The sequence below is a fragment of the Coccinella septempunctata genome, chromosome 5 (assembly GCF_907165205.1).
Source record: "Coccinella septempunctata chromosome 5, icCocSept1.1, whole genome shotgun sequence".
Lineage (NCBI taxonomy): Eukaryota > Metazoa > Arthropoda > Insecta > Coleoptera > Coccinellidae > Coccinella > Coccinella septempunctata.
In genome coordinates this window covers 7,777,167-7,795,172 of record NC_058193.1, presented here as the reverse complement: position 1 = coordinate 7,795,172, position 18,006 = coordinate 7,777,167, and the positions used below count along the sequence as shown (strand labels likewise).

General features: G+C 34.9%; 1 protein-coding gene across 4 annotated transcripts in view; it reads left to right on the top strand.

The window, feature by feature from the left end:
* LOC123313834 (constitutive coactivator of PPAR-gamma-like protein 1 homolog) overlaps positions 1-18,006 on the top strand; it is a 277,895-nt gene that overhangs the window by 232,471 nt on the left and 27,418 nt on the right. For all 4 annotated transcript variants that reach the window (XM_044898883.1, XM_044898881.1, XM_044898880.1 and 1 more), the window contains one exon: positions 3,932-4,236. In XM_044898883.1, coding sequence (XP_044754818.1) covers positions 3,932-4,236 — 305 coding nt within the window. The remainder of the gene's footprint in view (positions 1-3,931; positions 4,237-18,006) is intronic.

Sequence of the window (18,006 nt, the reverse complement as noted above, 5' to 3'; positions counted from 1 at the left end):
ATCGTAGCCTACCTCTACAGATTCTCACATAATGCGATGAAAAATCGAACTAAGATAAATGGTTTCCTCACTATTAAGGAACTGAACATGGCCTTGAATGTCATAATTCGAAATGTCCAAGGTACTGTGTTTGCTGAGGAAATTAATCGTCTGAAACTGAATTTGCCACTTTCGAAGACACTACGCAAATTAACACCGTTTATATGTAATTCCGGTTTGCTTAGAGTTGGTGGTCGTTTAATAAACGCCAAATTTTCTTATGATCGAAAATTTCCGATTTTGTTGCCCAGACAACACAGATTGACCAAATTGCTTATTGAAAGTTTTCATCGAAAATACATGCATCCTGGTCCTCGAACGTTGCAACATTTAATCTCGCAGCAATATTGGATTCTTTCACCTAGAAGAGCGATTCGAGGTGTTATTTCGAAGTGTGTTCAATGTTTCAGAGCAAATCCTAGGACTTTTCAACCTTTGATGGGAAATCTGCCTTCCTTCCGTATTTCCCAAGTAAAGCCATTTTCGTGTATTGGCATTGATTTTGGAGGACCATTTTACATTAAGAGTAGCCGATTAAAGGGTGCTAAAATTCAAAAGGCTTATTTATGTCTGTTTGTTTGCTGTGCAACAAAGGCACTACACCTAGAATTAGCATCAGATCTTAGCACTGACTGTTTTCTAGCGGCTTTTCGCCGTTTCATCGGGCGTCGTGGTCGAGTATCGTATGTCCACACCGATGGCGGCACTAATTTTGTTGGCGCCGCTAATTATATCAAGAATATAATGAAAGATGTTGCAGCAACGGAAAAAATCGAATGGGCATTTAATCCTCCTGCCACTCCTCATTTCGGTGGCCTGTCTGAAGGCGGTATTAAATCGGTAAAAACTCATTTATTTCGTGTGATAGGTGAACAAATCCTCACTTTTGAGGAGTTCAACACGTTATTGGTCCAAATCGAAGCGGTACTTAATTCCCGACCTTTGACTGAACTCAGTCCGGATCCAAATGATCTTTCCGTACTGACTCCGGGTCATTTTTTAACCATGGAGCCTCTGTCGTCTCTGCCAGATCCTGATTTGGCACCTTTAAATATTAAACGTCTTGATAGGTGGCAATTATTAACTAGATTGCATCAGGACTTTTGGAGAAGGTGGCACAATGAATATTTGCATACTTTGAATCAGAGATTGAAATGGACGGACAACACTGTTGGGATAAATGTCGGTGATTTGGTTCTGCTTAAGGATGAAAAACTTCCTCCACTAAAATGGAAGACCGGTAGAATAACGGAGTTATATCCTGGAAAAGATGGGGTTATTCGTGTGGCATCTGTAAAAACGACTGATGGTCATTATAAACGTGGACTTACCAAATTGTGTCCACTTCCAAGATCGGACTAATCAGTGCCGATATCAACATACATGTATATTGGGATTACGACATACATGTATGCAATTCATAATTTTTTTTATTTTTTGTTTTTTGGGTTAAGCTACTCGAAATACCTCTTTTCAAGGAGAATTAAATATTTTTTTTTGTTGAAAACATTTTCATGTTTTGGTGAGCGGAATGTTAAGAATTCGGGATGTATTTTTTTTTTTTTGTTTTGTTTGCGAATGGACCAATGCTCGAAAATGTTTGCCTTAAATTTACACCAGAACTGGTATATTTGACAACGTCGGCGAATCAGCGAAAGACGAAACTGATACTGGAGAAATGGAGAAAGTGTCTCTCTCTCGACGGTCGAGTTTGTTTCGAGGAGAAAATTTCGAAAACTCCGAAAAATAATCGAGAATATAGTGCATGGTTGATGCAAGTAGAAAGGTGAGTCGAATTACCGTTTTGGTGACTTATTTCTTTTGATTTCAAAATTATTTATTATTAAACTTTCAATCATTACAGTCCACTAATTAATTTTGTCGCGTTAACACTTGTGATATTTGAAATTTCCTCAAAATCTTCTTTGAAAGCCATAGTTTTACGTTTTACGTGCTTAACCGCTTACTGATTCCTCTTTTTATTGACTGATGTCTGGTACTGCTCAATTATTTACTTTTTTTTAATGATATTGAGACTGTCCACTTATTCAACCTGTTGTTTATTAATATTGATATACCTCTGTATTCGCTTTTACTTTTAGTGGAAAAACGATTTACAAGTACGGAACTCCTTTATATTTTTATTGACAGAACTTTATTATATGACATACTTATATCACAAGAGTGATCTTCATTCTAAACCTAACAGAAGTGAACTTATAACTTGATCATTTCATTTTGTCATTACAATAATAATTGTCCGTATGGAAATCTGACAGTGGCTGCAGAATGTGACTACCGATATGCAATTACCAAGCTGCACTCACATTCTGTAGCACATTGCATCCGAAGCACTACCGAAACCATACCTTGAGTAGGCATGGAGATACGGAGCGGGAATTTCTCAGATTTTCGAGTAACTTGGGTTTCGAAATACTCAACCCTGGTAAATATTTTATATAAACGATTTTTGTTACCATGACTTATTTTCAGGAGTTCTATTACCAGTCAAAAAAAAATAATCACCTTTGAGAACATCCTGTATATATTTGATTTCGTCTTCTTAAACTCCATTCTCACTTCGAATGAAATATAGGGTGTTCCATTTAAAAAAATTTAACTTTGTATTTCCACTCTGTATACAAATGAGTTATTGTCGTATTGTTAATGAATAATTTAAGACTGATTTTGTCAGAAAAACTTTCACTTGAAAATGTTTCGGTATCTCCTATAGTTTCGCATATAAGGTATAGGGTCCTTTTGATTTTCTCTTGTCGCGTCGCGAATTTGAATCGATCGAGGCGTTTTTTTTTGGAATTCCAGATCGGGTTCTTGAATTATATTCTCGTTCTGCAGTCTTTGCGACGCGCGACATGTACGGCCTAGAATCGTTGAAATGATTTAGGCCGTTGCGCGTCGTAGGACCACCTGGTGGAAAAAAAATAATAGAAGTCGTTGAGGATTTGTGAAAGGGTTCAATGAAAACGCTACTCGATATTTAATTATGCCGTTTTCATTTTCCTCTTTTTTATTTTTTTTTTCGCTGTAAACATTTTAAAACAATTTTTGCAGAAATTTTCCATGGGAATTCTCAGAAACCGAGAAAATTCGAAGAATGTTATCTAAGTCTGCACAAACAAATAATTCCTGAATCTTTTGCCATTTAGAATTTATTTCTTACCATAATATTTGAATAGAGCACCCAAATTCTAAAGTGAGACCACAAACCATTATTTCATAACTCACAGCGTGGAATGGTTATCCATTCTATACGATTGCGTGGCCATCCTTTCAAGTCTACTCAAAGACAGCATTTTCTGAGTGTTCGATGTTTGGAATCGCTTATCTTCTACTGTGGTTGGTGCGTGTTCGGTTAACAGTTTTAAAAACTGGCATGATGAGTGGACTATGCAGTGACACTTTAATTCATCTCATTATATATATATATATATTATATACCTCGTTTTCGAATTAGTTTTAATTTCTGTATTTTGAACTTATGTTCACTTAGTTTTTTTTTCTGTATTTTTTACATTGAGTGAGTTTATAGAATTTTTCTAAACTCTTATCCATTAAATAATAATAATAATAAAAATAAGTGCGGGTGGATCAGGAATCCAACCAACAACAAGAAACCAAGGAGCGGCCCGAACCCGACCACCCGAAAACCTGGGGGGCTCCAACAGAGCTTAATCCTTTTGATATCTGAGATATCCGGGATAAGTAAATTTTCCTCTGGAGAGGAGTGTGAAAGCCTCAAGGCTGAAGTCATAATAATAATAATAATAATATATTTTTGTTCAGTTTATGGTATACACTCCTGTTTAGTGAAAATCAATTCCAATTGTGGGATTCTTCACTCCAATTCTCATTGGATTCCTTTATATTTTAGGACTTACACGGCCAAACCTGGGAGGTTCTAGTTGCCTGCCTCAAATGCCAATACCTTCAGCTAGAAGCAATCCAGGTTTGAGGAGACCCGTACTATCTAAAGGGGGACAATTGCAAGTCGCTGGTGTGGTTGTTGGTTCATGGGGAGCAAATTACGGCTATCAAGGTTTGAATAGGCAATCTGCTTGTCCTCTCAACTATAGAGCAGGACGTGGAGATAATCAGTTTCTTCAGAATTGCAAAGAAAGGGGACAAGGGGGAAAGTCTTACACACCAGGTTATCCAGTTGGAAACCGAAAGCAGCCTGTAAGTTATTTTAGTTTAAGTTCGATATCGATTATCCAACTGAATCTGCTTCAACTCCGATTAACCCAACTAACCCCCAGTTTCACAGCGCTTGATCAGGGAATCAAAGCTTGATTGACGAACAAAAGTCAATTTTTTTCAATCTTTAATTCAGTCATGATCATTCGGAATATTATTCTCGCATCAAATTATGATCTATTCAAAGGTTCCCAATTGATACATTTTTAATATATTCACAAATGCAGCGGTCTCAGTGATTTCGTTTTGGAAATCGAAAGACTATCAACGATTGGGCAATAAAAATTTTGTGAAACCCGCGGTGTACCGAATTCCGACAGCAGAAATGCAGAAAAGGTTCGAAGAATCACAGAATCACGTTATGATGTAAAGCTTTAATAATGTTTCTATGGAAACATATGATACGTTTGGAATAAACTTGATGATTAATCAAAGACCTGTTGAGGGTGCTGGTTTATTCTAGAACTGAACTACATCTTCCTATAAATCAAGTTACATACATATGTACAAAAGAGACATGCGTCATAATGATAAAATCAAGATCCTAACATCTCCCTTCTTTTATTACAAAAATAAAACTTTAAATTTCCATAATCCAAAAACAAATTGTAATTACATCTGTACTCCTAATAATTTTCCTATTCTGTACTAAGCTTAAACTAGTTATACACAATAATAAATCATTGAATTCAATCATAAGATTTAGAAGTAAAATCTTTTATATTCAAGAAATTTGGATATTTTATTGTTCTGCCACTAGATCTAGTACCTGCATTGACATAATTTTCTGAATTTGCTGAATTATCGATATTGCTCTTATTTCTACAATTTTCTATATCATTTTCCTTTTCGATTTTTATAATATTATGTCCATAATTATATTGTATTGGACGTAGGAATTTTCTATTCCGTCTCAAAACATTGCCATTTCTCCCTAGCTTCACTAGATATGATCTATCATTATGTAAATCTACAACAATACCTTCTTCCCATTTGTTATTCAGAATATTTCTTACTAATACTTTTCGATTTATTTTTAATTTAGGCAGTGATTTCGCATTTCTATTATAATATTTCCTCATTGATAAACGTTTCCTATGAAAACTCTTTATTTTATTTCTATCATAAACTTCCGGAGATAATGATTTTTCCAGAATAGGTAGAATTCCTCTCAGTCGTCTGCTGTTGAGAAGTTGTGACGGACTTCCAACATTATTCGATAATGGCGTATTACGATATTCTAGTAAAGGCTAAAAATGGATCATTACCGCTATGTAGAGATTTCTTTAATATATTTTTTACTGTTTGTACTGCTCTTTCAACCATTCCATTCGACTGATGATGATGTGGACTTGACAACGTATGCTTAAAGTTCCAATTATTAGCAAAAGCTTTAAATTCGGAAGAGGTAAATTGTGGACCTGAATCCGAACAAACTTCTTTTGGTATTCCTTGTCTAGAGAAAATATTTTTTAAATTTGTTATGATATTATTTGTAGTCGTATTCATATTCAAATTAGATATTTCTATGAATTTAGAATAATAATCCAACATTAATAGATAATTTTTATTATTGAAGTAGAATAAATCGATTCCAACTTTAATCCACGGCTCATTAGGAATATCATAATTAATTAGAGGTTCTTTCACATTTTGTTTTCTATATAGGTTACAAGTTTTACAAGAATCACTCAATTTATCTATTTGTAATGATAAACCTGGCCAAAATACTAGTTCTCTAGCTCTGTTTTTAATTTTTTCTTTACCCATATGTCCTATATGTAATTGTTTTAATGTATCTTGTCTTAATTCCTCCGGTATTAAAATTTTATCACCTTTGAAAATTAAACCTTCCATAAAAGTTAATTCATCTCTATAGGTCCAATAAATTTTCATGTCATTTTCTAAATTCTTTTTGTTATTAGGAAAACCATTTTTTATTAATTTCACTAAATTTTGCAAGTGTGACTGTCAGTTTTGATGATTTGTTTGATCTTTTCTATTTTTAAATCTGACACAGGTAAATTCTTTACTATTGAGCAAATATGCAAATCAATATTTATTCACTTTATTATTATTATTATTAATATCTTTTGTGAATTCATATTCTTCATCAATATAGGCTCTTGATAAAGCATCAGCAATTTTCAATTCTTTCCCCGGTTTATATACTAATTTAAATTGGTAAGGTTGAAGTTTCAAAAGCATTCTTTGCAATCGAGGAGGTGTTTTAACAAAAGGTTTTGAGAAAATTGATATTAATGGTCGATGATCAGTTTCAATAGTGATATCTCCATTTGCAAATAAATATTGATGAAATTTTTCACAACTAAATACTACTGCGAGCATTTCTTTTTCTATTTGCGCATAAGATTTTTGATATTCTGTCAAGGACCTTGATGCATAGGCAATTATTTTATTTTTCTGTTTGATACAAGTACCAAGACCTTTTGAAGATGCATCACATGATATTATTATGTTTTCATTTGGTTGAAAATATCCTAATATAGGTTGTTTTGAAATAATATTTTTTAACGATTCGAATGAATTTTGTTGTTCATGATTCCATTGAAATTCAATATTTGATTTTAATAGATTTCTTAGCGGTTCTGTTATACTAGATGCATTTGGAATAAATCTTTCTAAATATGTAATCATTCCTAAAAAAATTTCTACGTCTTTTTTTTTCTGAGGAGTTTTATAAAATTCAATGGCTTTAATTTTTTCTTCATCTGGTTTTATTCCACTAGAAGTTAATATATGACCCATATATTTGATTTCGGTAATCCCAAATTTACATTTGTTTTTGTTAAGTTTAATATTATTTTTTCTACAAATATCCAATGCAATCTTTAAAATTTTGTCATGTTCCTCAATGCTTTTTGCAAATATCAAAATATCATCTACATAAATTTTGATACCTTTAACCGAAGAAAATAAATCACTTATACGTTTGAAAAATATTTCCGATGAATTACGGAGACCATATGGCAACCTTTTGAAACAGTATCTTCCGTAAGGAGTATTGAAAGTTGTAAGTTTCTTACTTTGATCATCCAATTTAACATGCCAAAAACCGTTACTACAATCTAGAGTGCTGAAATACTTAGCTCCTGATAACTCGTACGTTAATTCTTCTAATGATGGCATATGGAAATGTTCTCGTTTTATGGCTTTATTCATGTCCTTGGGGTCAATGCAGATTCTTATATCATTATTGGGCTTACGAACGATCACCATTGAGCTGACCCAATCGGTTGGCTCCGATAATTTCTCTATAATATTTTCGTCTTCTAAGTCTTGAAGTTTTTGTTTCAGTTTTTCGTGAAGATTGAATGGAATTTTTCGCGGTGGTTGAATTATTGGAGTTATATTTGGGTCAACGTCTATGTGATACTCATCTTTCAAACATCCGATACCTGTGAACAGATCATTATAATTAGAAAAAATTTTAGCATAAATTTCATTTTTATTTTCGTTTGATATTTCAGAAATACTATGATCTTCATTATTTTTAGTCAATATCTTGAATTTAATTATTTCTTGTAAACCTAATATTGCGCATTTTTCAGTATTCATTACATGAAAGTCTACATTTTCAATAATGTTTTTATATTTTGTTTCTAATGTACAAATTCCCAAAATTTTTAAAGTTTCATTTCCATATTTCCGGTAAATTTTTCTAGTTTGACATTTTTTAATTTTTTAAATTCATAATATGGCAATATATTAACACCTTTTGCTCCTGTATCTAGTTTAAATTTGACATTCAAAAAATTATTCAATTTCAAATTTTCATACCACTCAGTTTCATCTGCAATATGAGATATTTCTAAAGAACCTAGAAAAAATTCATCTTCTGGAGTATTGTTCTCTAAAAGACTGATATTTTTAGATTTACACATTTTCGAGAAATGATTTAGTTTATGACAATTGTTACACTAAGCTTTATATGCTGGACATTTCCCACGTTGATGTTGTAGACCACATCGTTGACATTGGCGATGAAATTGAAGTTGGTTCTTGTTGATTGATAGTTTCTTCTGACCTGCACGATTTTGTTGATACGATTGAATTGGATGGTCTTGTGCTCTTGATGTTGTTGGCCTTTTATAGTTTTCAGTTTGTTGAATTCTATTCATCTTAAATTTTCTTCTGGACATTTCATTCAATTCCTGGGATGAACAGATTTTTTCCAATTGATTTTGTGATTGCTCTGCTGCTTTGCACGTATTTATTGCTGTTTGAAGATCTAACTTTGGAATCCTTAGGAGAGTGTCTTTCAAATTTCTGTCTGTGATTCCCATGACAATACGATCTCGAATTAAACTATCGGTTAATTTATCAAATTCACATGTGGAACTCAGTCCTCTCAGTGCATTCACATATTCGTCGATTGTTTCTTCCACTTTTTTATCTCGTAGAAAAAACATGTGTCGTTCGTAGGTAACATTAATATGTGGCAAGAAATATTTGTCGAATTTATTGATGAGATCTTCGTAATTTTCTTCATTGTTTTCATTTGATGGAAAATTATTATAAATAGCGAGTGCGTTATCACCAATCACATTCAAAAATAATGCTGCTTTATACTTCGAGTCCAAATTCGTTTGTCTTGATGCCTTCAAATAAATTTCGAATTTTTGTTTGAAGAATCGATAATTGTTGGCTAGATTTCCGTTGAAATTCATTTCTGATGGAATTTCACATTGGTGTTCATTCTTGAATGTTGAACTGATTGATTCGAAGATGATGATGACGTTCCTGGTTTTGGATTCTTCGATTCTTCTGTCATTTAACCACAATTTTCACTACTTAAATTTTTAATTTTTTGTAGTACACTTAAATTAGAATTCGAATCAATTTGAAACAAATCCTAATACCGACTGCGCCATGTTACGTTTGGAATAAACTTGATGATTAATCAAAGACCCGTTGAGGGTGCTGGTTTATTCTAGAACTGAACTACATATTCCTATAAATCAAGTTACATACATATGTACGAAAGAGACATGCGTCATAATGATAAAATCAAGATCCTAACAATAAAACTTCGATACCATCAGGCGCGTTTTAATTCACCAAACTGGTGTGGTGGAAGTGCCGTGGACCACCAATTCGTTTGTTGTGGGATGTTGAGCATTGAAGACTTCCTTTGGTAATTACACTTCTCCTTATTGTAGTTGTATGTATGTAGGTATACTGCATTCAATAATAAGAATATTCACGCCTGAACGGGGAGACAATGAATACAATAATAAGGATGAATTCAGATGCATATCACCTGCTGATATGAATATCAACGAGTGTTACGATCTGAATTGAACTAGTCAATTTGCCATCGTCAAGGCCCCAAGTGGAGTACGCCCCATCAAAGAAAAGCAGATGCTGACCATGGTTTCGGTCTCATTTGACCTCATCAGAGCAACATAGCTTTTCTCTCCGATGGAGAACGTTTGGAATTGATGGACCCTCATTCAATACTTTTTTTGTTGTGGTGTAGCAGGGGGAAAATCTGCAAGTCAAACGAACCACCCTCTCCTGAGGGGGAACAAGTATGGGGATTCTCACTCTCCTGAGCTCGAGAGCCACTAAAAACCCTTAACTGCTTCTTGAATATTGGTTCCGGGCATTTGCCTATAAACCGTTCATCTCTTAGTCAGTTTTCTTCTCGCACACTATCGTGCTGAGATTTATGTGTTTATCCTCTATTGGATAACACTTTATTGTATTTTTCAATAATTTTCTATTCTTATTTTAATCTCTTTTTAATTGATCTCTCCATCGGTAAATTCGCATTCTCCTTTTGTCTTCCTCTGGGTCCACTAGTCTCTTGAGTTCTTGATTCGGATGGTTTTTCGCTGTTTCGAATAATTTCTCTGCTTTTCTGTTCATGAATTCCGTTATGGTTTCCCATTTAAGGTCCCTATAAATCTGTCTATTCCTGACAAACCAAGGTGCATCTATTGCACATCGTAGCAGCTTGTTTTCAGTGCTCTGAATTTTTTTGATATGGCTCTTTGCCGCGAAACCCCAGGCGACTGATCCATAAGTCAGTTGAGGCCTAGCAACGGCTTTGATTATATTCAATTTTGTCTCTGAAGAGCACTTATTGATAACAATTATTTTATATTAGTTTTCTAGAAAAATGCCACCAAAACGAAAGTATTATATTGAACTGGGTTTCTCCAATAGAAAAAATGGGGAGACTAGACCCCAATGCTCTCTCTTCTCATCGACATATTTATGCGAGCAGGGGTTTTCGATTCTACTGATAATTAAAAACAAGCATCGAAATCGTTTGGATGCCAGTGCCGACATGCCAGTTTGGTATTAAATACCTAGCACTGAACTAAGGATTCATAAATTGGTGAAGAGTATGCAGTGAAAAAAATCGCAGTGAAATAATGAAGCTTCTGTATATTTATTTGTTTAAAAATGCAAATATAAAATACTGTTGGCTCTGAATGATTGTTGTCGGTTTTCGTTCATTCAAATTTATAACTACAACAACCTTGTTTATTCATTTACAAAAATTGACATTAACGTACTCAATATTACCTCGGAACAGTTGGTGGTCCGTGACAAGACAACAATTTTGTCAAATGGTCCATGATCACTAAAAGGTTAAGAACCACTGTTGTAAGGGAAAGGTATTCTTCATACATTTTGCCATACGTCCATATAATCGGCAGGGAGGTTGATGATTTCTATTGTGTACTGAATCGCATTCGATTTGGGTGTGTCCGGGTTCCAAGTATTTTTGCTCGATTGTCAAATTATGCAAAGCCTCCACATTCAGTAGTACATTGGCCAATAGGCAGTTCCTATTTTGGTAACCACAAGCATCGGTGTAGATAATAATAGTATTTCTTTCATCGGTATCTGCTTTTGGAGGAATATTAGGCAATATCATTTCTTCTATGAAGCACATACAAATGCTTGCAAATTCTTCAGCACCGACACCCTCTTCAGATTCATTCCAAAAAGCTTCAGAATTTTTCAAGTTATAAAAAACAGAGATTATGTACGTGAAGCTTCGTTTTGTAATAAAGTGTGGAAACTTTTGATTTCGGAGACATCATTTTGACTTGCACCAATTCTTCGACATAGAAGAAGAAGAAGACTGTCTGCGAAGGGCTGTTTCTGAACAGGATGAATTTTTTCGAAGGACGCTAGGCGCACGTGTTCCAAAAGACATTTTCCAGTTATGAACTGTCCAATGTCCGATTCCGAGGGTGTTCAAAAACATAGTTCTACTTACCCTATAATTAACTTCCTCTACCTTCAAGAAATATTGAAAGGATTTTCCTCTTTTCGTTTCCTTTTCTTTTTTTCTGTTTCTATGCCGTTTAATTGATACAGTTATGACTTGATTATTGATATACCCTTTTTTTTCGCCCCAGGTATATTGCCAAAATGAGTTGAATAAATGAGTTCGTTGATGTTCCGTAGTAAAGGAGTATTTCATGACACCTTTTTCCTGTATTTGGCACGTGCATCTACCTGTGATTGTTCGGGGTTTTTGTTTCATCATAAGACCATTTTCCGTTTTTCCCCACTGCACCTGAATAAGGTTTACCCTTTTCTCTGAGTCTTTTATTTTTTTGAGCAAACCATATAAATTGTTGTGCTTGGAAACGTTTTTTACGTTATCCACTCTTTTTTGGATAGGTGATAGGAGATGAATCACTATCCGAGTAGGAACATAGCGTATGGTCCGTATATACACATTTGGTAACCGAAAGTTACCAGAGCGGTAACTCTGTTAGGATATTGAACCGAATTGTCAGGAATTCGACATATACGGACCGCTCACTTACTAACCAGAAGAAACCAAAGTGTACAGGGTGTCCCAAAACTAGTGAATCAAACGTCACACCACGATAGAGTAGACCAAATATTATCGAATGACACCAACACTAGTTCAATGAATATGTATCGTTTCCAAAATAATCATAATTTTATTAAAATACCTAAAGTTGCCGATTTTCGAACTATTTTTCTTAATCACAGGGACACTTTGTGAGAAAGGATATAGATTTTAAATTATATTGAACTAAGATTATTGTTTCAACCCCCCTAATTGATATTATTTTAAGTAGGCAACAGGTCTTGAACTACTAGATGTCGCCAGAGCATTCGACAGAGTATGGCATGAAGGATTGATTTACAAAATGAGATATGCTGGATATTCAATCAAACTGTGCAAGTTGATTAGGAATTATTCGGGGAACACAAGATTCTACGTGAAAGTGGAAGGAGAAAACTCCACAACCAGATATATGGAAGCAGGGGTGCCTCAAGGGTCAGTACTGGGGCCGTTACTGTATAACATATATATTCACGATATACCAAAATCTCCAAGGACTATGCTGACACTATATATGCCGACGACACCGGAATCGCAATGCGACATCGCAAGCCAGAAATCATAGAAGGAAGATTACAAGAAGCTATAAATAAAATAAATGTCTGGTGTATTAAATAGAAAATAAAGCTCAACGGACAAAACAGCCAAGCGATATTACTGCAGAAAAGGAAACTGAAAACTACAACAAATCTAGATGTACATGGAGAAGAAATCGAGTGGAAAAACGAAGCGAAATATTTAGGTATCACCCTAGACAAGGGTTTAACTTGGAGAAGCCATACCAAACAAGTCATTGACAAAACCAAGGCAGCCATGAATATGCTATACCTGTTGATGGGTAGAAAGAGCCACATGTCGAATGAGATAAAATTGAAAATAATCAAAGCCGTTGCTAGACCGCAAAAGACTTATGGTTGAGGTGCTTGGGGTATTCGCGGCAAAGAGCCATATACAAAGAATTCAGGCAACAGAAAACAAGCTACTACGATGTGCCATAGATGCGCCTTGGTTTGTCAGGACAAACAGATATATCGAGATCTGAAGCGGGAAACCATCACCGAATTTATGAAGAGGAAAGCTGAAAAGTTATTCGAAACAGCGAAGGAACATCCAAACGAAGAACTCAGGAGACTAGTGGACTACGATCCGGAGGAAGACAGAGGAAGAATGAGAATTTACAAAAGGAGACCGCGAGATCAATTGAGGATAAATTGAAATGAGTACGGAAACTTAATAAAACTATACCTACTAAGAAGAGATATCCGAAATGGACGAACATGAACACCCTAGCACGACAATGTGCAAGAAGAAATTAACCGATCAAGGGCAAATGCCCGGAACCAATGAAAGGCAGGTTTGGTTTAGTGGGTCGCGAAGTCAAGAGAGTGAGTAACCCTACAATGTTCCCTAGAAATGGGTTCCTCTGGGCGAGAGATAGAGCCCCGTGTTTTCACGGTCGCAGATTCCCCCTGCTATATAAAAAATAGTATTGAATGAGGGTCCATCAATTCCAAACGTTCTCCATCGGAGAGAAGAGCTATGTGGCTTTGATGAGGTCAAATGAGACCGAAACCATGGTCAGCATGGGCGTACTCCACTTGGGGCCTTGACGATAGCAAATTGGCTGGTTCAATTCAGATCGTAACACTTGTTGATATTCATATCAGCGGGTGATATGCATCTGAATTTTTCCTTATTATTGTATTCATTGCCTCCCCGTTTAGGCGTGATCATTTTTTATTATTATTGTACCGCTGGCATAATTTCTGCCGTGATCTGAACGTGTTCCCAAGCTTCTCAAGTCGTCATACGTCTAGTGTTCGCAAAGCGAATCGGCGTACTGAATTAGAGAAAATATGGTACATATCGTCTGCTTATAGTGTTAACCTGCTAAGTCCACTTTTGGGTAAATTCCGTTTTTCGTATTTCCGGAATTGTCTCAATATTCTCTACATGTTCGTTAAACCGCTAAGGAAGTCTTAAGAAATTCAATATATCATTTGATGTGAAAACCTCATCTATCCATCCGATCTATTTCGCGCCAGAAACACAGGCAAGTCCCCGTCGGCGAGAGCATTCCTGTATTGTCAAGCTCGTAGAGATAGAAAGCGGTGGTTTCTTCTCGAATGTTTTAGTTTTTGTGAAATATTCATGTCATACAATCAAGGTGAGTATCTTCCAGAGATAAATTTGATATGAAAATATGAAATTTCTTCATGTTTCAATGCATGTATGAAAGAAATCGATTCGGTATTGAATGAAATACTCCCCGTTCGAAATGAAGAAATATTTTAAGATATAAACGATATATTTTTCAGAATCCTCTGTAGCTTTTTACAAATAAAAATCGTGATACATATTTTCGATTGCAGATGTCGCGTGTTAAAAGAATTGTAGAAATGGTGATTTCAGAAATGCAATTTTGAGAAAATGTACAGGAAAATCATTCTCACCCTGAGCTAGGAAATGAAGATTATACAATAATTCTGACAAATACCGAAGAGAATCGTTCAACTGATAATTTTCAAATTCCACAAAATATTGAAATGAATATCATTGATCCTCCACATAATATCGACCATGATTTAGAGTTTGACTTAGATGATTTAATCACGTTCAATGCAAGAGTAGATTATATCTCCCCACAAGATGACATCTTGGAGAGGGAATCAGAAGACACTGAAGCACAGATTACAGAGTAGAATAGATCTGACACTCACGTTCTACGGTGAAAAATACAGTTTATCCCGCCCTCAGCGCCCCCATGCGGTTGCCACCCAACTAACCGAGAGTAATGTCGGTATAACAGGAAACTGCAATTGCAAGGCGCGATATTTAAATTAGCCCATTCACTGGTGTTTTAGACGTCGATAGAATAATTTGGATTATTAGGGCGAATTTTACGGAGAAATAAAACTTCTCATGAAAAATATACATATATTGATATTTCCAACACAGGAAAAAAAATATGGAAATACATAAGCTATAATTATGGCAATGAATATATGGGCAGAGGTAAAATGTCAAAAGGGTCACATATCTTCGTAAGACAATAATTATAATAAACAGTAATAATATTGTTCATAGAAAATGAGGTTGAAATTATTATATGTTCAGAAATCTTCAACATTATCCAAAAAGGACACAATGTTTGTTAGAAGTCGGCAATAGAAATCAAAAACAGCATGCCAAAGCTTAGAATGCATGAATAATTTGGAAAAGAAAAAATTAGTTGCCCAAAGACCTGTGTGGATTTTATATTTTCCTGCAGGAAAGATTTCAAAGTCTCTAAACAACGACTCCCTGTTTTATCTTCCTCACAGTTAGATCCCCAGGAATGCACTGACATGAAATTATTAATAACTAAAGTTTTGAATGATGAAATAAAGTGTTCAACATTTGGGTTATTATTCCTTACTCCATGTACTCTAATGTACCCAAAAAGGTTTTCTAAACAATCTTGATTGAAAGCCCCAGTGAGAATATATTCAAAGTGATAATCATTGAACAGTTTTTGCCTAAGGTGAAGGAATGCTTTCAATGTTGTCACTATATTCTTCAAAGTGGGCACCACAATGGATCTTTTCTTTCGAGGGCAATAAAATGAAATACTGTTGAAAATTTGTATCGCCTGCTCCCAACAAACATTGTGTTCTGTTTGAATACTAACCGTCTTCTCTAAGAGTTTCGCAGTGGATGTCCAAGCTCTGGATACATTCAACGAATCAAATAACTCATCCAAGAATAGTATAAAGTCAGCAGTATTGATAGCCTCTCTGGGAAGCTGAAGCGGATGCTTGATTTCTAAAAAGGAAAATAGTAAATTTTTGTATTAATATGTTCGAAAAAAATACTTACCCCATTGAGAAATGAGCTTCATCATTGACCCCACGGAGTGGCTTAATACCTGACTACACAATTTGACTTTCATTTCCATTAACACAATTTTTAAAGGGTTTGGTTGGATTGGTTTAAGTATAAACGATTAATGTTATAATTACGTGGTTCTTTGAATCAAACATTTCTTACAAAAAAATCGATTTCCTGATAAAACTGTCGAGTTCAATAAATGGGTATTTTTAATTTACTCTCGTATAAGATCTCGTTTGTAAACAAGAATTTGCATTAAAACATATTGACATTGACACTGTTGGCGTTCACAAATTAAATATGTCAGAATACAGTAATCTGTGGAGAATATGATATATATTTTCGTATGCAGTGCCACATAGCGTTTGATTGCAGAACTAAACACCGTATTTGGGGTGGGGGTAAGGAAGTGTCAAGCCCCTGCACTGAAGTCAATACCAGCAATATGGATATTGAGCAGAGCTCCAATAATGCGCTTGGAGCAGCGAACTCGGAAAATGAAACCCCAATTAGTGATGATGAAAATAATATTAAATTAGGCTGTGGTCCGTATAACAGGGTGTCCCAAAACTAGTGAATCAAACGTCACATCATGATAGAGTAGATCAAAAACTATCGAATGACCCCAACATTAGTTGAGCAAAAATGTACTGTTTCTGAAAAAACCTAACCTAAAGTTGCCGATTTTCGAACTATTTTTTCAATCACAAGGCCAATTTGTGATTAAGGATAGCGTTTTTCTCCCATATTATCACTCCTATAGAGGGGGTTCATTCTGAGTAATAAATATCATTTAGAAAAAACAATTGTTTCAATTTACATTCACTTAGGTTATCGATTACCTACTTAAAATAATATCAATTAGGGGGGTTGAAACAATAATCTTAGTTCAATATAATTTAAAATCTATATCCTTTCTCACAAAGTGTCCCTGTGATTAAGAAAAATAGTTCGAAAATCGGCAACTTTAGGTTAGGTTTTTTCAGAAACAGTACATTTTTGCTCAACTAATGTTGGGGTCATTCGATAGTTTTTGATCTACTCTATCATGGTGTGACGTTTGATTCACTAGTTTTGGGACACCCTGTTATACGGACCACAGCCTAATTTAATATTATTTTCATCATCACTAATTGGGGTTTCATTTTCCGAGTTCGCTGCTCCAAGCGCATTATTGGAGCTCTGCTCAATATCCATATTGCTGGTATTGACTTCAGTGCAGGGGCTTGACACTTCCTTACCCCCACCCCAAATACGGTGTTTAGTTCTGCAATCAAACGCTATGTGGCACTGCATACGAAAATATATATCATATTCTCCACAGATTACTGTATTCTGACATATTTAATTTGTGAACGCCAACAGTGTCAATGTCAATATGTTTTAATGCAAATTCTTGTTTACAAACGAGATCTTATACGAGAGTAAATTAAAAATACCCATTTATTGAACTCGACAGTTTTATCAGGAAATCGATTTTTTTGTAAGAAATGTTTGATTCAAAGAACCACGTAATTATAACATTAATCGTTTATACTTAAACCAATCCAACCAAACCCTTTAAAAATTGTGTTAATGGAAATGAAAGTCAAATTGTGTAGTCAGGTATTAAGCCACTCCGTGGGGTCAATGATGAAGCTCATTTCTCAATGGGGTAAGTATTTTTTTCGAACATATTAATACAAAAATTTACTATTTTCCTTTTTAGAAATCAAGCATCCGCTTCAGCTTCCCAGAGAGGCTATCAATACTGCTGACTTTATACTATTCTTGGATGAGTTATTTGATTCGTTGAATGTATCCAGAGCTTGGACATCCACTGCGAAACTCTTAGAGAAGACGGTTAGTATTCAAACAGAACACAATGTTTGTTGGGAGCAGGCGATACAAATTTTCAACAGTATTTCATTTTATTGCCCTCGAAAGAAAAGATCCATTGTGGTGCCCACTTTGAAGAATATAGTGACAACATTGAAAGCATTCCTTCACCTTAGGCAAAAACTGTTCAA